Here is a 22,339-nt window from a genome sequence, read left to right as displayed (position 1 = left end):
CAGCATGAATAACAGGCAAGTAAAAACAGAGGATTTGCATGAGGAGATTCTGAACCAGGAGCCAGAATATTATACAGAAATGAATTCAACACAAAGGAGAGAATCGAGATTTCCTTCAAAATCTTTGAGGTTTGTAGTTTTCTAGTAAATTATCAAGACTATTAAAATTATCTGTTTGAATCCAATCTTGCTATTTTCTTTGTCGTGTGTACTTTCAAAACAGGTAGACACCCACACTCACACAAACACAATTACGTGCTCCGTAATTCTCTTAAACCTAAAGTTTATCTCTATTGTGTTTGGTTCTTGTTTTCTTAGACAAGGGCACACTTTACTGCCCTGGCTGGAGTGCAGTGGCATGAACACAGCTCACTGCGGCCTTCATCTCCCAGGCTCACATGGTCCTTCCACCTCAGCCTCCCGAGTAGCTGGGACTGAAAGTGTGCACCATCACTCCCAGCTAATTTTAAAAAATCTGTAGTAGAGACAGGTGTCACTCACTATGCTGCCCAGGCTGGTCCCAAACTTTTCAGCTGAAGCAACCCTCCCATATTGGCCTCCCAAAGTGCTGGGATTACAGCCGTGAGCCACCATGCCCAGGCTAGTTTATGTTTACAGTTATATATTTGTATATTTACCTCCATGCAAATCACAACTTAAACTCTCTCTGTGTTTTGCAGGGCAGAGGGGTTGTACATCCAAGAAAAATTACAGGAAAAAATTTTAAATTACTCAGAAATATAGGTATTTATTTATACTTCTGTATAATCTTTATTATAACAATGATGACTCTGTAGTTACAAAGAAAAGTATAAAAAACTATGAGAACCATATTCTTCCAGTTACTTGCAGTTAAAAAGTCACTGGGAATGAAGATCACTGAAGATGTTACTCCACTCTGCCATCGGAGAGTAGATTGTTGCCGTCTGTTATCGACACCGTTGAGTAAGATGGAATTGATTTTTGGTAGGATAACACATTATTCCATGAGCACCAGATCTAACACATTTAACACAATTGTGTTCAATTAAAAACAAATTAAGTTCACAAAGAATCTTAAAAAGCATTTCAAAACTTGCGGTATATTACCATAATGAAATACTGCTAGAACCAATGATTTATGAAATTCAAAATGATTCTCTCTTCTTATAATGCAGAAGATAAACACTTAACTCATGAATCAATTACAGGTATGTAAGACAACTACAAAGAGGCTTTGTAGCAAGATTTGACTCACACATCTTACATTTCAGCATCTTTCATCTTTCGTGCAAAAGTATATCAGCGATGCACACTTAATATAAAATAACTTCTCGTATCTCTGATGCAGCAACCATTAAGCATGTGTTTTCACGTCAGCACTAGAAATAAAGACATAGCATCAATTGATCTGAGAGCTGAATTACATCAATATTGGTTTTTCAAACTATTTAACGTTTTTGCAATGCAAAAAAGTATATCCTGAATGTACTTAAAACTCTACAAAAAATAAATATCATCCTCCTTTTAATCATAAATATGAATGAATTATCTATTTTACTCTGTAGACTCAAAACTGATTCAGCGTCATGTCCGAACATGTCAGTGACCTATTCCTTTCTCTTTCCCTAATGTTTACTTAGACTTGATTTTGCTTATTTTTCCCACTTATTGCATTTGAAAAATATCTTTTGGTATGAACCCTGGTGTTTTCTAAGCTATAGTTTCTGAACAAATGTTCTTCCACGCTTATGACATTTGAAGGGTTTGTCTCCAACACAAATTCTCTGAATTTGAATAAAGTTTAGGCAGTTAATGCAAGGCTTCCATCTAATATAAAACATATTTCTAATTTTCTTTTTTTCAGAAGAAATGCTCTTTAGTGCTCTGGAAACTTGTATTTCATGAAAGGTCTTTCAACAGTCGTTATCTTTAATAATAACTTGATTAAGTACGAACTCTGATGTAAAGTAAGATGTGAGCAGTTACTAAAGGCTTTCCCTATTTTTGCATTTGTTTATTTTTTTCTCAAATATGAAGGCTTTCATGTACAGTCAGGTGTGAGAAGTGGGTAAAGGCTTTGTCACATTTTTCACACTTGTAGGATTTCTCTCCAGCAGGAATTCTCTGATACACAGTAAGATTTGAGGACTGGGTAAAGTTTTTTCCACATTCGTCACATGTGTAAGGGTTCTTTCCAGTATGGGTTTTCATAGGTTTATTGAGGTCTGATGACTGCTTAAAGATGGTGCTGTATTCTTCACACGTATAGGGATTTTCTTCACAATGAGTTCTCTGATGATTAGAAAGGCTTGAGCAAGTTCTGAAGACTTTCCTGCATTCTTCACATTGATAGGGTTTCCCTCCAGTGTGAATCCTCGTATATTCAATGAGGTGTGAGGCCTGGGTATCGGCTTTCCCACATTCGTCACATTTGTCTGGTTTCTCACCAGTGTGAATTCTCTTATGTTTAGTAAGGTCTGAGAACCACCTGAAGATGCTGTCACTTTCCCCACATTTGAAAGATTTTCCTCCAATCTCATTTCTCTGATGTTTGGAACGACTTGGGCTTCAACCATTCTTTACACTTGGAGAGCTTCTCTCCAGCGATAATCATGTGATGATTAGACAGCCTTGAGCAAGAGATAAAGACACTACCACACTCTTCACATTTCTGGAGTTTTTTCTCAGTGCCATGGTCCTTACCATCAGTAAGGCGGGAGCACTGTTGAAATACTTTTGACAAATACTAATTGTATTAAATACTAATGCCACTTGTATAATGGCATGAAATAATTTGGCATTAGTATGTGGCATTAAATAATGCCATAATTTGGAATTAAATACTAATGCCAAATTCTTCACATTTCTAATGTTCTCCTGAAGTGTAAAATCTATCTTTAATAAGGGATGAGCAAGTTTTAGAAACCTTGTCACATTCTTTACATTTGTAAGGTTTCTCTCTAGTACAAATGTTCTCATGCTCAGTAAAGTGTGAGCACTGGTGAAAGGTTTTGCCATATTCTTTACATTTTTGGAAATTTTTTCTGTGTGAATTTTCTGATGTTCAGTTAGGAATGAGAACATTTGAAAGGATTTGCCAGGTTCTTTGCATTTGAAAGGTTTCTCTCCAGTATGACTTATATTATGACTACGTACATCTGAAGAATTATTAAAGATTTTAACACATTTACTACATTGAAATATCTTGCTATGAGTAGCTGATGAACATTGGTTAAGTGCGTTATAATCTTCTTTCTGCAACTTACATTCATCTACTTTTCCCCAGTCTTTCCTCCAGTGGAAATTATCAAGGCTGCCATTTCCATATCCTCTCAGTATTGATTTTGGGAATGCATCTTGTATGTTTTGCTCTGGCAAAAGGTCTTGGGTAAAATAGGACAACATAGCTGAAAAAAAAATAAACAAAACTTTCCCCACTTACTAGACACGGATGAATATACTTTATGAATCTTATCTATAAAATAATACTGAGTACATTAGCTAAATGGCACAAAAAATACTGCAGGCCCTAATTTTTTTGTAATATGTAAATGTAACAATGACTAGTGAGAAAATGCATCGGAACTCTAAGAACCACTTCAGAGTTTGCAGCACACCAAGTGAGCACAATGTTAAGAGCCACATCAGAATAAAAAAAAGTTGATTATTTTCACACCACCCCCACAGCCCCTGCTCCTCTGCAGTACAGCAGAATGCCTGTAAGAGTCAACCCTCAACTCGTAGTATCTCCTTCAACAAAGAAAGAAAATACTAACACAAGTGTTTTTACGTTTCTCCTTTTGAAGCTATGGCAAATTCTGGTTTCTGCCCCTGATGACATGGAGTCCTGAAAGAAATGGGGGTCCTCTGAATGATAGGTTGGGTCTCTGAGACCAAAAGGTAATCCCCGTGACCGCAGCAGGAAGGCTGCAGCAGCACCACCAGTAACAGGTGGATCAGGTGACCACAGGCCACTATGAAGAAACCCGAGACACCCCCTTTCACTGAAAAATACACACACAATTCCACACAAGACCCATCTTCAGAACGGGCTTTAAGAGACTTCTAGCATCTGGGCCAATTTGTTTCAGTCTACCCCAGGAGAAAGTCACATTAAAAGAGTTGTGGCAGGTGGCTTTTTGTTAATGCTTGAATCTCAATCAAAGATTACCTGTTCAAAGTATTAGGGTCATGTGGCACAATTAAAGACATCAAAAAAGGTTCAGAAATCAACCCTAAAACAATGGAGATGCAGAAATTAGCTGAAAAAAAATTATCATTTGAATAATGCTCAATGTATAAAAATGGGAAAACAGAAAACTAAATCAGGAAAATGACAATGCCAATAAAAAGATTTAAAGTATAACAAATGAATTCAGAAACTGAACATATGAAAGAAAATGATTACTGAAAACTTCTCCAAAGAAAGAACAGAGATGCAAAAACAAGCTCAACACATCAATGGTATAAGCAAGAAGAGATGTAAAACACTATCAGCACAGTTTCAGAAGTCACAGGGGAGAAAAGAATCTTGAAAGCAGCAAGTGAAAAGCAATATGTCATTCATAAGCATGCTCTTATGAGATTACCAGTGAATTTGTCCCCAGAATCCTCGAGGCCAGGCTGAAATGATATTCAGGTATAATAAAGTGAGGTCAGGGAAAAATATTTTTCCCAAATAGGAAAAATAAATGGGTAAAATAAAGGGTACTATCAAAATCAATTTTACACTTCTTTTTGCATTTATTTATTTTTGAGATGGAGTCTCACCCAGGCTGGAGTGGAGAAGTGAAGTCTCCGCTCACTGCAGCCTCCGCTTCCGGGTTCAAGGGATTCTCCTGCCTCAGCCTCCAAGTACAGGCACGCGCCTTCCTTCCTTCCTCCCATCCTCTCTTCCTTTCGTCCTTCCTTCCGTTTGGCCAGGCTGGTCTCAAACCCCAGACCTCAAGGGATCCGTCCGCCTTGGCCTCCCAGGGTTGGGATTACAGGCGTGAGCCACCGCGCCCCGCCTTCTTTTTGTATTTAAACGTGGTATTGACATTTTAAGATCACATCTGCGACTCGCAACCCTGGGACAAGCGGTCTCCCGTTCCTCATTTACTCTGCAGCACCGGGTGGCTGTGAACCCCGCTCCTCTGCTTCGGTTTCTGCATCCCTAGCAGCTTTTTTCCTTGCCAGGTGTCGAGGCCTGCTTTTTGCAGCCGCTTCCCGGGAGTTCAGAAGCTCTGAGCAGCCAGAGCCCCGGAGGCCTTACAGGAACTGGCTGGCAATTCCCTCCGCCGGCCGCCAGAGGAAGCTGCTTCGCTGCCATCATTGCCGAGGAACTCGTGGCCCGGAAGCAGTACCCCGGCCCCTGGGTTCCGCGGCGGCCGCGCTCCGGGAGACTTCCGGCGGGGCGGGCGCAGGGTTTTGGCTTACGGGTTTCGGAAGCTGCGACGGCAAGATGACCACGCTCCGGGCCTTCACCTGCGACGACCTGTTCCGCTTCAACAACATGTAAGTCAGACGCGCTTAGGGACAGCCGCTCCTGGCCCGGCCCTGCTTCCCGGCCGCGCCCTCCCGGCTGGACCCCAAATCCGGGCGGGGACCCGCGAGAACCACCGCAGCCGGCCGACAAGGGCGCCTCTCTGGGATCACAGAGTCCAGGGACGGGTGGACCCGGGGTCGACGCGCGCCGGCCGTGGCGACCTTGGCCAAAGTATTCAAACTGTCTCTGGACTCTGCGAGCTCTTGGGTCCTGGGGCAGCGCTCCGGCCGCCGCTCAGGGTCGCTGTCAGGACGTCCTGGGGCGATGGGGCGAGCCGGGGGCGCGGCCTCCAGCCTAGGAGCTGGGCTCCTCGCCCGGCTGCTTGCTGCCTGGTGGCTGGGCCGCGCCTCTTCTGGGCAGTGGGCACCGCCGAAGGCCCGGCCGCAGAGGGGACTTGCGAGGGTCGGAAACGGGTCAGCAGCTGCTGGGATGCGTACATCGTGAAGCCCACCTGGTGGCCGTGGTTAAATTGTAGCTAAATGAAATAACGCTGATCACCGTGCCCCTGCAGCGGATACTGTCTCAGTCGTGGCTGGTGATTGCAAGATTAGTTACTGTAGCTGCACACCCCAGTGTAGACACCTTTCCTCCATGAGGTGTCAGGGCAGATCCTAGGGGAGGCTCGCTGTGCGCAGAGCCCTGGATTCAGTTTCTCTGAATTCGAGTTAAGGCCAGACCTCTGATTTGCAGGTACTATTTTATTTTTTTTTAAGAAAACATTTTATTATGAAGATTTTCGAACGTTTAGAGAAGTTGGAGGAGGCCAGGTGCGGTGGCTCACTCCTGTAACCCCAGCACTTTGGGAGGCCGAGGCGGGCGGATCACGAGGTCAAGAGATTGAGACCATCCTGGCCAACATGGTGAAACCCAGTGTCTACTAAAAAATAGAAAAAACTAGCAGGGCGTGGTGGCACGTGCCTGTAGTTCCAGCTACTCGGGAGGCTGAGGCAGGAGAATCGCTTGAAGGCAGGAGGCGAAGGTGGCAAGTGAGCTGCTGTCTTACCACTGCACTCCAGCCTGGCGGCAGAGGGAGACTCCGTCTCAAAAAGAAGAAAAGAAAAGTTGGAGGAATTTCACCATGTGCTTCTACAGACACTTCTGGATTCTGCAGTTAACATTTTGTTATGCTGGTTGTCTCTCTGCCTATCAGTCCTAAATCCATTTTTAAAAAATAAGCTCCCACCATGGAAACTAAGAACCAAGTGGTTCCGATTTAAGTGTGAAGAAGATGGAAAGAACTATGGGTTGAGATAGCTGGGAATATTTCAAAGAGTGGGTGAACCTTGAGGGATGGATAACACATTGGTAAGTGAGGAAGAAGGAAATTCCAGAGTAGCGGGGAGTGAAAGTGGAGAAACTTGAAGTGCGGTCAGACAGCTGGGATCGGTGTGAATCTAGTGGTTGGTTTCTGTCACTGAGCAGTCAGTTAACAGTGCAGTCACTGGAGAGATTTACACTTGATCCTGTGGAAAGAATTTTCTGTTGGGCCAGCCTGGTCTAAGCGTCATAGCTACAGTGACTTGTGTTGAACTCGTTGTCCCCTGCACTGTTCTGAGTGCTCATGTCGTAATCCAGTTAATCCTTACAACTCTTTGAGGTGCTGTCACCCCCATTTTGTGTATGAGTAAACTAAGGCATGGCAAGTGAATTGGCCCAGGTGCAAGTGAGTAAAGCAAGGAATTTCATCCAAAGAGATTGGCTCTGGAGCAGTGGTTCTGAAAGACTTGGTCCCTGACCACAGGAACCATGTTAGACATGCACATTCCATTTGCAACCCACTGCTCCGAGTGGGTCTTAACCCACCTGGAGCCTCTGGAAAGGCTCACCCCCTCTTTGAAATGTTCCCAGCCATCTCATCCCATAGTTCTTTCTCTCCTCCTGACACTTCAGTCAGAACCACTTGGTTCTTAGTTTTCACATACTGCCTTATTGTTTTAAAAAGTGGATCTAGGATTGACAGATGGGCAGGAAGGGATGATGAAGCCAGTGTAGCAGAATGTTCACTGTAAAATCCTGGCGATGGATTCAGACTCTTAACCACTGAGCTCCGTGGGCTGTGATGTGATGAGAGCAGGTAAACTGGGCAGGTAAGCCATTTATGAGGCCTTGGCAGTGGCCCAGAGATGATGACAGAGGCTTCGGTTTGGGAGGTGCAGCATGGGAGGTGACAGGGTGTCTTGGAGCTTCCGGAAAAGTTAAGGCAGAGCCAGTTTCTGTCATGGAGAACCAGTTTTAACTGAAGATCTAGGAAAGGACAACAGTTTTATATGGAAAAGAATAGGAAGAAAATACACAGGAACACTTAGCAAGAAAATACTAGATTTCAGAGAATCATGTGGCCTCTTCAGAATGTGCCAGTAGGGGAGCTCCACTTATTCCCCATTTTCTTTTATTTTTTGAGACAGGATCTCGCTCTGTCACCCAGAAAAGGAGTGCAGTGGCACAATCATGGCTCTCTCTAGTTCAACCTCCCAGGCCCAGGCTGTCCCCCTGCCTCAGTCACCTGAGTAGCTGGGACTACAGGCACGTGCTGCAACATCCCACCAATGTTTTAAACTTTTTATAGAGACAGGGTCTTGTTTTGTTGCCCAAGCTGGTCTGGAACTCCCAGGCTCAAGTGATTCTCCCACCTCATCCTCCCAAAGTGCTGGAATTACAGTTGTGAGCCACTACACCGTGACTGTATTTTTTTCTATGTTCTTACCTCTTTGATTTTGGTAGAAAACTCTGAGGAAAAACTCAGATTAGATGTTGCAGTTGGAATCGAAAGAATCCATGGATGTAGAACACTGCAATTAATTTGACACATATTTTATTCTTGGAAAAATATTTGAGTGCCTACTGTGTGCCAGTGCTAGAGATGTATCAGTGAACAAGATATAAAAACGTGTCTTTATAGAATGTACATTTTCCCCTCTAAAAGCCTTAGTGTATCATAAAATAGCTCAGACTCCATAGAACACCTGAAACAGTTTTGGGGACAACCCCAAATCCTGACCCACACGTTGGGAATCACTGATCTAATACTGTACGGGAAGTCATTTGGAACTTAGCTTCAGTTACAAAGGAGAATACAAGCAGAGAAGGAAAGTTGGAAGGGAGTGGGGATTCAGCTTTAGTTTGGGTGTTGAGGGAGAGTGCCCTTGAAGAGAGACCTGGGGAAGTTAGGAAATGAGTTACATGAAAACTGGGGGGCAGGGGAGCTTCCAGATAGAGGGAACTGTAAGTGAAGACACCCCTGTTTCAAATAGGAGGTGGGCCTCATGGCTGGAACAGAGAGAACGTGGGAGGGTAAGCGGTTAACAGCAGAGTTAGAAGGGCAAAGCCAGGAGAGGCAATCAAAAGACCTGGGCTTCTCTGCCAAGTGCACCAGGAAACCCAGGTGGAGGGGCCAGGAAGGCATCTGGGCATGGGTGTCTCAAGATTAGGTCTGAGCTAAAGACAGAAATTTGGGGGTTGACATAAGTGTAGGAAAAAAAGGCTAAAAGGCTGTAAGATGGTGCCATAGGGCATCAAGCGTTCGAGTAAAGGAGACCATGTGGCTCAGCGAGGTGAGAGGAAAACCCCGTGGTCTCTGAGGCTGAGTGAAGACATCATGTCAGGCTGCCCCAGGAATGGGAAGCTGTTCAAGAGCAGCTGATGGCTCAGTGCACATATCTGTGCATTTCTTCCAGGAAAGAGAAATTGAAGATGCAGATGCAGGAGGGAAAGAGAATTGCAGGAGGAGGGTCGAGAGTACTGAGGGGGTCTCTGGCTGCACTCTGTGCCCAGTGCCAGGAGAGCAAGTAGCATATGGGCACAGAAGCCTGTGTGCGTAGGTTCAGTTGGGGGACTTTGGTGAAGGCTTCTTCTTCCTGTTGTCTTTTCCTGGGAATGATATAGGAAGGCCCTGAGATGGCAGGGGTGGAGTAGGGGTACAGGTAGGCAGACAGGAGGAGATAAAACAGTTGAGAAGTGTGGGAGTGACTCCCTGCACAGTATTAGAGCCGTGATTCTCAAGGTGCGGGTAAGGGTTTGGGGGTCCCCAAGATTGTTTCAGGTGTTCTGTGAGGTCAGAGCTATTTTCATGAGGTATTAAGGTTTTTCACCTTTTCCACTGTCCTTCCCTCACAAGTGTACAGTGGAGCGTCCCAAGGCTTGATCTTCCAGCAGCAAGCATTACAAATGCCTGAGAATCCAGTTGTCTTTTAAGCAAGACATTGCAGAATTGTTAAAACAGTGCCATTGTTGTCACTGGATTTTGTTTTGTTTTGGGAAGTATAGTGACTTTTTTGTAAAGTTATTTGTGTTAACATGTAACCGATTTATTATTTTTAAATTTTAAAAGTTAATACATTTTAAATAAAATTTAATCTTTAATTTTTTAAAATATTAACATTTTAATATTAAAAAATTTTAAGTGTCAGTAGATATTACCCATATAAACAAAAGTTCCTTGGGTTCCTCAGTAACTTTTTAGTGTAAAGGAGTTCTGAAACCAAAAAGTTTAAAAACTGCTGGACTACAGAAATGCGTTATTCCTAGCATCGTTATGGGTCTCAGAGGAGAATCTGACTAGAAATCGGAGCAGTTCAAAAGTAGCTGGTTTCGAGCCTGACAAAATAGTGGCTCCATTAATAGAATAGGGAAGTGAGGGGACAGAATGGTTTGGGGACGGAGGAGATGGGTTTTCAGAATGCTCATTTGGGAATGGTTTGCTGGGATGTGCTGCTGAGGCGCTCACAGCACCAGAGCCAGGTCGGGAGGCATCTACTAACAACACGTGTTGGAATGCGAAGGAATGGGGATGGTGGAGACAGGGAGGTAGGAGTAGAAGAGCAGTTGTCAGGGAAGACAGACACAGGCAGGGAGGATCCACGGAGGATGCTGCAGCGGGCGAGTTTGACCTTCTGTCTCAGTGAGATTCATCCCTAGCTGGTCCTCAGTTCTGTTAGCAATTTATTGCCACTTAGAAAATGCGAGATGTAGATTTAATAACTTCAGTTTTAAAGAGGCAGGCAACAGTTAAATGAAAAAATGTACAAACACCTTAATAGCTGCTATGACAGCTTATTATGGCTATTAGGTAGATTAAATCATCTTCCTCAGCCCTAAAGTTGGCCTTAACGTTGTCAATTAAGCATGTTTTGTTTTCCTGTGGCATATTGTTTAGCAGGCTTATTTAAACTGGTTATTGTAAATGCTGCTTACTATTGCTATTTCTCATTTCTTTCAGTAACTTGGATCCACTTACAGAAACTGTATCCTTTTTTACAAAAGAAAGCTGAATGAAGATTTACTGAGAGTAAAGAAAATAGAGAAAGAAAAGGAAAACACAGATGAGCACTGAAAAATTTAAAAACTTGTGGGTCAGGAAACATCATAAGCAACACTGAAAGCAATTTTAAAAAATGAAACTGAGAACAAGGGTTGTCTTAGATCTGCTGACAAACTGTTAATATCATGACCTCGTGTAATCTGTAACATCATAGCTCTCCTGCCAGCCTTGCCTCTCAGGAGTCAGCATGACTGTATACAACAGAAAGCACAGTGACTTCAGCAAGGTGGCTTCATCTCTCTAGTGTAAACAAAGTCTGGAGATAAGCAGTCCCAGGCAGGTGATGGTTCCATGAAGACACCAACAGCCAGGCCCTTTGCAGTTTAAGCACTGGACTACTCCCAGGGTATCCTTAGTCTTGTTCCAGAGGTTGCCAGAGCAAACAGCATCATAGCCGTGTTTCCAGCGGCAGAATCAAAACAGGGGAAGATGAGAGTGTTCCTCCCTTTTAAGAGTACCTTTGGGAAATGCCACGCAGCCCCTTCTGTCTCACTGACCAGCACAGCACCTGTTTCCTGCTCCACCGAATCCTATCTAGAGTCCAGAAATGTGCCCCGCTTTATAAATTGGGACTTGTTACTAAAGTGAATAGAGGATTTAAAGTAACCATTAGCAGTGTTTATTGTGGTCCCAATAGAAAAATGGGGCAAAGATGTGAAGATGGGGTACTCTGGTTATGCTGTTGTAACAGATAACCCCACATCTCCAGTGGCTTACAACAGAAAGTTCGGATTCTGGGTTATATTCTGTGTCTACTGTAGTTGGGTAGGAGGGTTCTGCTAACTGGTAATTTACCAAAATAGGGCATATAGGAGCTTAATGAAGGTGTTAAGAGTTCAGTCTCGCCAGTCAAAAGACATAAATTAAAACCAAAATGAGGTGCCATATTTTATTTATCACATCAACCAAGATTTTAAAAAAATGATGAACCTCAGTGCTGATGATGGTGAGGTGAGAGGAACATTCTCATAAATTGCCAGTGACAGTATAAATTGCTATTATCTTTCTGGAAGGCACTTTAGAAATAGTAATTCCATTTCCTGAAAACTGAAAAGAAGAAGAAATAGAAGCAGTTTGTCAGTGGTTGACAAAATAAAGCCCGTAGGCCAAATCTGGCCCACTGCTCATTTTTGTAAATAAAATTTCAGTGGGACACATCATGCTGATTCATTTCTATTTTGTCTGTGGCTTTTGCAGTTTGAGTAGTTCCAGCAGGGACTGTATGGCCCACAAAGCCTGGGATGTTTACTATTTGCCTTTTACAGAAAATGTTTGCTAACCCCTGAGTTATACCATTACAAAAAGTATTTATTGCAGGAGAGTTACTAAGCATTTGGAATAACATTCACATACAACAATCAGGAGATGGTTAAGTAAATTAAGCTGTACTGAAGAAGGATTTCAAACATTTTTTTGAGAAACTGGAAATGACCCAGCTGTCCATTGTCAGGATACAGGCTATTTAAGCTGTCTCTTCACATAAGGAAATATGATACAGCAGTAAAAATGAACTTACAGGTACAGGCAGCAACAGGACTACATATCAGAAACAAAACTGAATGGGAAAAGCAAAAAGTCTCCAAAGTGTTCATCCGTATTTTTTAAATTATGACTAACGATATCACCACTTAAAGATTTTTGAAGAACACTGAATGACAAAAATTTCTCCATATAGGAAGGGAATATTTTAGAATGCAAATCCGTTTATATGGTGTGCTTCCAGTGACATTTAAAATTGACAGTGAAAGTCCCATAATCCAGGTGAGCCCATATTTGAAAGTATCCTATTAGGTCCTAGAGGTAGATGGCAGGGAGGGGTGTGTGGCGCTCCTCTGTTAGCCAACGGAGAGATGGTTGTGGTGTATGTTAGTGGCTGGCTGGCAGGAAGACTGGCTGGCCTGCCATAAGGGTTTTGTTTGAGGAGTATTCAAAATAATGATGGTCCTTCAGAGGAGATTTTGAAGAATTTCATACCGAACAGGTTTTTCAGGAACTTAAAAAAATACGTGTATGTATTATTGATGGTGTTCTCTTATAAATTGCGTCAGAAAGTTTATACTAACAAGAAATAATTTTCATCCATTAAAGTACAGAGTAAAGAGAAATGTAGGAATGAGTACATGACAGTAAGGACCTCTCAAGGTTGAAGAGTTAAGTCATGAGCAAATTACTCAGGCATTTACTGTTAACATAGTTGATTCCTTAAGTCATCTTTTATCTGCATTACAAAAAAGTGCAGGATTTGAATCAGTGGAGAGGAAAAACTGGATAATTAAGTTGCCCCTGGAAGGACTTAGGTTGTAAAGTTATTTTCACAGTCTCATAGCTGAAGTCAAAGTAGGAGCTAGCCATTAATTTTTCAATGCAATTACATAAGCATCAATGTATTGAACATCTATGTACCACGCACCAGGGATAGAAGGAACATGACATTCATAGAGTAAGAGGAGGCAGACTACAAACAAATAATACCAGGTGATTATAAATGCCGAGACTTAAGATATGGTATGGTCAGTAGGGAAGTAGACTGTGGAACTTTGGGGTTCTGATTCTCCGCTTTCTATTAGACACTGCTATCTCCATTCCACACTCGAGAGTATATGTCCAGGCAATTTGGTTAAAAATCAGTGATAACCTAAGTATTTTATATAATGGTATGTATGATTATAGGAGCTGGGGATAATGTAACAGTATGCTTTTTAAAGGAAATGTTTTATTTTTTACAATATCCCTTAATGAAGAACTTTCTACTGTCCGTTGCTTCTTACACTCCTTAACAGCACTCTAGTATGGGATTCCTTTTTACCTACAGTACCTTGCCCATTGGCCAGAGTATTTCATTGTTGCAGAGGCACCTGGTGGAGAATTAATGGGTTACAGTAAGTATAGTACCACTAGTATTCTGGGGAGTAGGTAAAGATTTTAATACAGGTTTCAACCGATTGCTTTAGACTGAAGAATTGGAATATAACCATGATGCTTGTAATTTTATTTCCTCTTCAACAATTCAACAATGTACTGATCTCTTCTCTGTTTTGGGCATGGTGCTAGGCCCAGGTGATAATGGCAGTGAACCAGAAAGACATAGTTTTAGTCTTCTTAAATCTTTCATCTTAAAAAAAAAAATTCATTCTAAGGCCGGTACAGTGACTCACGCCTGTAATCCCAGCACTTTGGGAGGCCGAGGCAAGTGGATCCTTTGAGGTCAGGAGTTCGAGATCAGCCTGGCCAACATGGTGAAAGCCCGCCTCTACCAAAAATACAAAAAATTAGCCGGGCGTGGTGTTGGGCGCCTGTAATCCCAGCTATTCGGAAGGCTGGGACAGGAGAATCGCTTGAACCCGGGAGGCAGAATTTGCCATGAGCCTGAGACGCCACTGCACTCCAGCCTGGGTGACACACAGTAAGACTCTGTCAAAAAAAAAAAAAAAAAAAATCTTTCATTCTATACTTTTGTTAAATTTCTACATGGTTTATTTAGTACATAATGCAGGCATCATAGCATCTTCACTGAATTAGCAGCATTACTAACAAAACCTTTAGCTCTGAACTGCATATGTACCTCTACGTGTACCCACACATATCCAAACCCATATGAAATGTAGATATTTGAAAAAATACATACTCTGGTTCTTTGTTCAAAATTAGTTGTGTTTTAAGTCTATCATTCCTTTTTAACTTGTTCTAATTCTGATTTTAGAACTACATATAGTGTTATATTTGCAAGTGAATTTCAGATAAAAGCACTAAGTGATAGCTGGTGGATGACCTCAGGTGTACTTAAAAGTTAAAACTTGGAGGCCGGGCGCAGTGGCTCACGCCTATAATCCCAGCACTTTGGGAGGCTGAGGCAGGTGGATCACGAGGTCAAGAGATCAAGACCATCCTGGCCAACATGGTGAAACCCTGTCTCTACTAAAAATACAAAAATTAGCTGGGCATGGTGGCGCATGTCTGTAGTCCCAGTTACTTGGGAGGCTAAGGCAGGAGAATTGCTTGAACCCAGGAGGCGGAGGTTGCGGTGAGCTGAGATCGCGCCATTGCACTCCAGCTTGGGTAACAAGAACGAAACTCTGTCTCAAAAAAAGAAAAAAAAGATTAAAACTTGGTTATTAGTTTCCTTTGTAATAAAAATGTACTGAACAGTAATTCTATAATTATGTATAAATCAATGTCTAGTTACTGAATGTGACTTTTTTGTTGTTGGCAGTTATGGGTAAAGCAGAAGGCTCAGTAGCTAGGGAAGAATGGCACGGGCACGTCACAGCTCTGTCTGTTGCCCCAGAATTTCGACGCCTTGGTTTGGCTGCTAAACTTATGGAGTTATTAGAGGAGATTTCAGAGAGGTGAGATTCGGTTTTTCAAATACACTTAGTGATTTGTGGACCCTTAACCATTTTCGTCCCTTCAGGCTGAATAACTGTCATGCTTTATAGTTTACAGGAATTTCATCTTCTTCCACCTCCAGTAGTCCTTACAAAAATTCTGTCACATAGTCAAAGTGGTATTGTTTCTATTTTGCCATTGAGGAAATTAAGGCAAAGTGTTGCAGTGACCTGCTGTAGGCCTACAAGCCGAGGAATTGGTGGAATCAGTTCCAAAGGCTAGCGCTCAAGGTTTCTTTTAGTGTTCCCGCCACTGTGGCACACATTCCTAACATCTGTTAACATTGCCTTGGCATTGGAATAAATTTTTAACAGTGCTCCGGCCGTGCGCGGTGGCTCACGCCTGTAATCCCAGCACTTTGGGAGGTCGAGGCGGGTGGATCACGAGGTCAAGAGATCGAGACCATCCTGATCAACATGGTGAAACCCCGTCTCTACTAAAAATACAAAAAATTAGCTGGGCATGGTGGTGCGTGCCTGTAATCCCAGCGACTCAGGAGGCTGAGGCAGGAGANGGAGGCGGAGGTTGCGGTGAGCCGAGATCGCGCCATTGCACTCCAGCCTGGGTAACAAGAGTGAAACTCCATCTCAAAAAAAAAAAAAAAAAAAACAGTGCTCCTCGGCCAAAAGAAAATAGTTCAGTCTTAAGTAGTTATATTCTAAATGTTTAATAAGTATTTATAGCCTAACAGCTAATACCCATTTTAAAAAACTTGAAAGAAAAAATATTTTATTTCATTCTTAAATAACTGTGGCTAGCTAGTAATGAGATGTGCGCACCTGTTGGACATTGAATGACTTGACACAACCACCTACATTCCTGCTTCACATTGATTTTCATCTAGTATTTTTTTTTAGTCACAACAACTGCCAGAAACTCAGCTTCATAGAAATATTACGTCATTAAGAGGCAGGTAGCATGATCTAATGTTGAATTTGTGAACTACTTCAAACTAGTTTGCCAGTATCTGACATGTAAGGTTTTGCTGTTTTCCGTGAACATTTCAAATATCCTTTGGTGGCTGTATGAGTTTGAGACACTTCATGGCACCTCAGTGCACAGTTTGGGAACATGGCATCTTTTTTTTTTTAAGAGAAGTGTTGTACGTATCAAACCCCTTCATTATCTGCAATAAAAGTAATACAATAAATAAAAGAGAAAGCCCCTCCTCCTATCTTCATTCTAGAAGAGATATATAAACGTGACCTGTTGTCAAGCTGCCATTTCTTTCTCCACTGTAACTGCCTAAAAGCGTGGTGAGAAAGAGAATAGTTGCTGAGGAGGGTTCTTGAGCTTAATTTCCACTTCATTATTAGATTTAATAAAGGCAAGTTCTAAAGAAGTAACTGGCCTAACAAAGGCTTCAAGCCAAACTAGAGGCAAAAGGAGCTCAGACTCATTCAGAAAAGAAGAAATTGTGTTAGCTGAAAAAGAAGCCATTGCTAATGTTTAAGATTTTTTTAAAGTCTCCCTAGACCAAACAAAGAAGGGAAGAAAACTTTTAGCATGATTATAGTTTACACACATTTATTAATGGCATTATGTTGGAAAAAAAAAGTATTTGGCATTATTGTATAGTGAACAGAGAGAAAGTAGGTTGTTCAATGAGAACACGTGGACACAGGGAGGGGAACACCACACACCAGGGCCTGTCGGAGGGTGGGGGATTAGGGGAGGGACAGCATTAGGAGAAATACCTAATGTAGATGACAGGTTGATGTGTGCAGCAAATCACCATGGCACGAGTATACCTATGTAACAAACCTCCACGTTCTGCACATGTATCCCAGAACTTCAGTATTAAAAACAAAAAACAGTGGGTTGTAACTACCTATGATCTTGCACATATAATTTAAGGAGTTTATATGATAGATTCTCTTTCTGAGTAGAAAACCACTAAGCTGTCTTCCTTTCCAGTTTCTAAGCCTTCATTTTTTAGAATAGTTACTAAGATTTAAGTAATCTTTACTTGTAGGGGTATGCATACATATACACATATATAAAGCATATATACATGCTTATATACATTATATATATGTATACATAATATACACATTAAAAATAGAAACCAAACAAGTAGAGAAGAAAAATTGAATGATAGAAATCAATCCCAAAGAGAAAAAGGAAACTAAACCAGCAAAACAAAATGCATGAAATAAAATGGTAGCCAACAATCCAAATATTGTCAGTAAGTACAACAGTAAATGTTAATGGACTTAAGACTTAATTTATTTATCTTATTATTATTTTTGAGACAGGGTCTTGCTCTGTTGGAGTGCAGTGGCGTGATCTTGGCTCATTGGAACCTCTGCCTTCCAGGCTCAAATGATTTTCCTGCCTCAGCTTCCAAGTAGTTTGGATTACAGGCACCCACCACTATGCCCGGCCGGCTACAGTGACTCTATTTAAAAGACAAAGGCTGTATTCTCTTTACAGGAAATATGTGTAAAATATGTTAAAATATTTTTAATAAATACAGAAAGATTGAAAGTGAATTTTTAATTACCTTATAAATTCTAACCAAAATAAAGTTAGAATACTTATTAGTAATAGTTAAATTATAGTTGAGTAATTATTACCAGCATAAAAAAGGGTCACTGCATATTGATAAAATATTTATTCAAGGAAGTAACAAGGCTGGCTGTGGTGGTTCATGCCTGTAATCCCAGCACTTTGGGAGGCAGATCATTTGAGGTCCAGAGTTCCAGACCAGCTTGGCTAACATGGTGAAATCTTGTCTTGACTAAAAATACCAAAATTAGCCAGGCATCATGGCACGTGACTGTAATCCCAGCTGCTTAGGAGGCTGAGGCAGGAGAATTGCTTGAACCTGGGAGGTAGAGGTTACAGTGAGCCGAGATCACGTCACTGCTCTCCAGTCTAGGCGCCAGAGCAAAACTGTTTCAAACAAAAAAGCAATTAAAAATGGTATATACCGAGTGACATCATTTCAAAGTAAAAATGCACAAATTGACAAAACTACAAGGAGAAATAGACAAATAATTATACTAATGGGAGATTTAAACATGCTTCTTTCTAATTGATAGAACAATGTGATAGAAATTCGTTAAGGGTATAGAACAAGAGTTAGCAGTTTTCTTCTAGGTCAGATAGTAAATATTCAGGCATTAAAGGCCAGCTAAAGTCTTGGTTACATAGGCTTTTTTTTTTTTTTTTTTTTAAACAACCATTGCAAAAAAACATTCTTAGCTTGAAGGCAGTACAAAAACAGGTTGTCAGCCAACCTCTGCCCTAAAGAATTTCAATCAGTAGCCCAAAATCTTTTCACAAAGAAAGCTGTGGCTTCTCTGGCCAACTTTACCAAACATTTAAGAAATAATGACTGAAAGGTCACTTTTACTCAAACTGTTTTGCACAATCCAAAAAAGGGAACATTCTTCAACTTTTTTTTTAAGACCAGGATAACCCTGATAACAATACTTGACAAAATATGGGAAGGAAAATTTGAGGAAGATCTCATTCAGATGCAAAACCCCAGAAAAATAATTACCAAAATGGATTTGGGACTATGTAAATAGGATGAACATCAGGAACAAGGTGGTTTCAACTTCACATTAAAGAAGAACACTTGTTATTTTAGTAAGTGCAGTAAACTTGATAAAATCCAATATTCGTTCTTGATAAAAACTGTTAACAAACTAGGAAATAGAAGGGGGGAACTTCCTGAGTTTGAAAAATATCTACAAGAAATCTGTAGTAAATATATTTAGTAGTGATACATTGAATACTTATTTGAAATCAGGGACAAGTTAGTCCCGCTTCAATAATTTACTAGAAATTCTAGACAGCACAGGAAAACAGGAAAAATAAAAGATACTAGGATTGAGAGGAAACAAAACTTATTTTGCACAGATACGATTACACAAATACAAAATCCATAAGAATCTATAAATAAATGTTTAGAATTAATAAAAGGTAGGCAAAGTTGTTGGATGTAAAGTCAGTATAAAAATTGTGTGTGTGTGTGTGTGTGTGTGTAAAAACAGTAAAATTTAGAAAAAGATGCCATGACATGAAAAAACATTAAGTACTTAAGAAGAATCTAGCAAGTGTTATACAAGACCTCTCTGACATTTTTAAAACTTTTTTGAGGGATCTTAAAGTAGCCCTTAAAGTGAAGCAATGAGCTATCACTGGATTAGAGGATACAGTTCCAATGTAATTGCAATAAAAATCCCAAGTATTGTTTATAGAACTTCTTAAGAGCAAAAAAGAGGTAAGATATTCTTGAACAACAACAAAAATGATGTTCCCCTTCAGCTATCAGAGTGTAAAAAGTGAGTCTGTATCTTAGTGCTGTAGTTATCTTGACCAGTGCTACAGAATTTGAGAAACAGACCCAAGAATGTATGGACTTTAACATACCACAGAGGAGGCATTGCACATCAGTAGTATGAAGATAGACTTTTCAGTAAAGGTGGCTGGACAATTGGGTGTCCCTATGGGAAAAAAAATTTCCCAGATTACCACTATTCTACACACAAGTCAACTCCAGACTTATTAAAAACCTAGATGTGAAAAGCAAAACTAAAAAGTCTTTTGAATATAATATGAGAGTGTGTCTCTGCGGCCCCAATGTAGAAGAACTTTTTAAACAGGCAATAAAAAATACTAACTAAAGGAAAGATTCATATATTCAACTTCACTGAAGTGAAGTAACTTTTTTTAATCAAAAGATACCATAAGGATAATGACAAGACAAACTACAAATTGGAAAAACATTTGCAAAGACATTGCACAGTATTGAATATTCAGAATACATAGAGAACTGAAGCAGGGGGGAAATTGTGTGAAAGATTTAAGTACTGTACGAAGGAGAAATCTAAATGGCCGATCAATAAGTATATTCAGCATTGTTAGTAATTGGAAATAAAAATTAAAATCTGAGATATAGTTACACCGTAAGATGGGCAAAAATAGAAACATCTGATGCACAAAGCCTTGCTACTGTGGAATGGAGGCTTACTTGCTTCTGTGTGAGTGTGAGTTGGTACAAGCCAGTTGGAAAAAGTTTGGCATTAATTAATGAAGTTGTGCCCTGTGACACAACAATGAGACTCCTAGCTATAGACCTTACATCAGACATTCAACAAAAGTATTCATAGGACCATCATTGGTAATAGTAAAAGCCAGAAACGTTTATCAACAGGACCATGAATGGCTTGTGGTGGACAAGCCCAGTCGCTCTTGAAGCTGACTCTTAACAACGTTGACTGAGAGAAGCAAAAGACAAAAGAATGCATGATTCCATTTATATAAACTTCATAAACAGGAGAAACTGTAATAGGTAGTCAATCTGCAGAACAAATGCCTTTATCTTTTAAGAAAACGTGTCATAGCTTTTGAAATACTAGCATGCAAACATAAAGTCCTCAAAGTAATTGTCATAAATCCTAAGTAATACAAATTTCTATTACCATGTAATCAGCTGCAACGTCTTATTACTACCATTCTGAGTAATAGTCAAAGCAAGGTAAAAACACATTTAAAAAAATATGTATCTATTACTTTCTAGGGTTTCCAACATTCTAACATTTTCCTTTTTTTTTTTTTTTAAAGAAAGGGTGGTTTTTTTGTCGATCTCTTTGTAAGAGTATCTAACCAAGTTGCAGTCAACATGTACAAGCAATTGGGCTACAGTGTATACAGGACAGTCATAGAGTACTATTCAGCCAGCAACGGGGAGCCTGATGAGGACGCTTATGGTAAGCTCCCTTCCATGGCACTATCCTCAAGAAGTCCGTCAAAATGGTTACATTCATTCTACAGATTGTAGTATTTGGTTATTTTAATAAATATAGAAGAATCATACTTGACTTTAATATTTAAATCTCCCTCAACCTACCTTTATGAACCTATTAGTAGTAGTAATTAACTTACCTACTAACTAACCAATGGTTAATTTCTATACATTACTGTTCTACTATGTTATGGACACGCTATTTTACTAACAAGAAAGAACATGTATTGTGAGCTGAATCCTGGGTGGGGTTTGGTTAGCATCTGGTATACTTGGCAATTGGGAGACTCATTTATAAATACATTTTGCTTAGAATCTGATGGAAGTAGGGGTAGAAGATAAGCCTCTTATGGGAACTTCACCTATACGCTTTAAATTTGATATAATACATTTGGGTGTTTATATTAAACTTTGCTTCTTTACAGATATGAGGAAAGCACTTTCCAGGGACACAGAGAAGAAATCCATCATACCATTACCTCATCCTGTGAGGCCTGAAGACATTGAATAACCCTGGGCAGTGGTTCTTAGGCAGATACTCTAGATGCTTTATGGACAATATTATTTTCATTGGATGATTCTGGAGCTCTATTAGGAGAAAATCATTTTAGGTCTCAACGATTCAAGAAAATACAGGTTATCAGTTTATTTTAAATGTCGTTTTCAGTTAGCAATATCATACCTATGAAAGCTGTTCACTAACAAAATTCAGTTGAAAAGGCAGCTAGGTCAGAAGGAAACATAACCACTGTTATGGTTCATAATAGTCACTATGTGTATGCTAGGGAAAAGACTTGCTCCTTTCTCCTCCTAAATGCTGTGCCTGAGAACCACTGCTGCATATTGTTTTTAAATTTTGTATTGAACTGTTAATTGAAGCTTTAAAAGCATATATGAAATGTATAAATCTAAGATTATAATAAAACACATTGTTGACTGTATGAATGTTTTCTGGAATTTTGTTAGTCATTTGTAAAACTGAATCAGGTTGTAATCCCAGTACTTTGGGAGGCAAAGGTGGGCCGATTGCTTGAGGTCAGGAGTTCGAGATCAGCCTGGCCAAAACCTATAATAAAAATACCATCTATACTAAAAAATACAGAAATTAGCCAGGCATCCCAGCTACAAAGAAGCTGACGCACAAGCACTGCTTGAACCCTGGAGGTGGAGGTTGCAGTGAGCTGCAGACCATGCCACTGCACTCCAGTCTGGGCAACAAGAGTGAGACCCAGCCTCAAAAAAAAAAACAAAAACCTAAATCAGGATTGTGAAAGGTCATCATTTAGGATATGTTGTTTAATTAAATTGTGACTTCCATATGTAGTATTTAAAAAATGTACATTTGAAGTATTCACTGCCCAGCATA

At 40.5% G+C, this 22,339-nt stretch overlaps 1 protein-coding gene and 1 long non-coding RNA gene across 3 annotated transcripts; one reads left to right on the top strand and one right to left on the bottom strand.

The window, feature by feature from the left end:
• Positions 1-726: 726 nt before the first annotated feature.
• Positions 727-3,389, bottom strand: LOC108313132. Of its 2 annotated transcripts, none has more exons than XR_005202317.1 (2): positions 3,249-3,389; positions 727-1,361 (listed from the first exon to the last, which is right to left on the bottom strand). It is a non-coding gene; the product is annotated as an uncharacterized LOC108313132 (long non-coding RNA). The 2 variants fall into 2 exon arrangements; XR_005202318.1 differs by having other exon boundaries at positions 727-999.
• Positions 3,390-5,154: 1,765 nt separating this feature from the next.
• NAA20 (N-alpha-acetyltransferase 20, NatB catalytic subunit) lies at positions 5,155-21,911 on the top strand. Its single transcript, XM_017541513.2, has 6 exons — positions 5,155-5,478; positions 10,725-10,749; positions 13,615-13,705; positions 15,037-15,172; positions 20,793-20,938; positions 21,399-21,911. Exons 1-6 carry the CDS (start codon positions 5,426-5,428, stop codon positions 21,482-21,484), a joined length of 537 nt encoding a protein of 178 aa, XP_017397002.1. The 5' UTR covers positions 5,155-5,425; the 3' UTR covers positions 21,485-21,911.
• Positions 21,912-22,339: the final 428 nt, after the last annotated feature.

The sequence above is a fragment of the Cebus imitator genome, unplaced genomic scaffold (assembly GCF_001604975.1).
Source record: "Cebus imitator isolate Cc_AM_T3 unplaced genomic scaffold, Cebus_imitator-1.0 Scaffold134, whole genome shotgun sequence".
NCBI lineage: Eukaryota > Metazoa > Chordata > Mammalia > Primates > Cebidae > Cebus > Cebus imitator.
The sequence above is the reverse complement of the archived record's forward strand: the minus strand, read 5'-3'. Positions and strand labels throughout refer to the sequence as shown.

Coding starts and splice junctions, on each gene's coding strand:
- NAA20 (XM_017541513.2), top strand. CDS start 5,426: ATGACCACGCTCCGGGCCTTCACCTGCGACGACCTGTTCCGCTTCAAC. Junction 5,479..10,724: donor CTGTTCCGCTTCAACAACAT/GTAAGTCAGACG, acceptor CATTTCTTTCAG/TAACTTGGATCCACTTACAG. Junction 10,750..13,614: donor TGGATCCACTTACAGAAACT/GTATCCTTTTTT, acceptor ACAGCACTCTAG/TATGGGATTCCTTTTTACCT.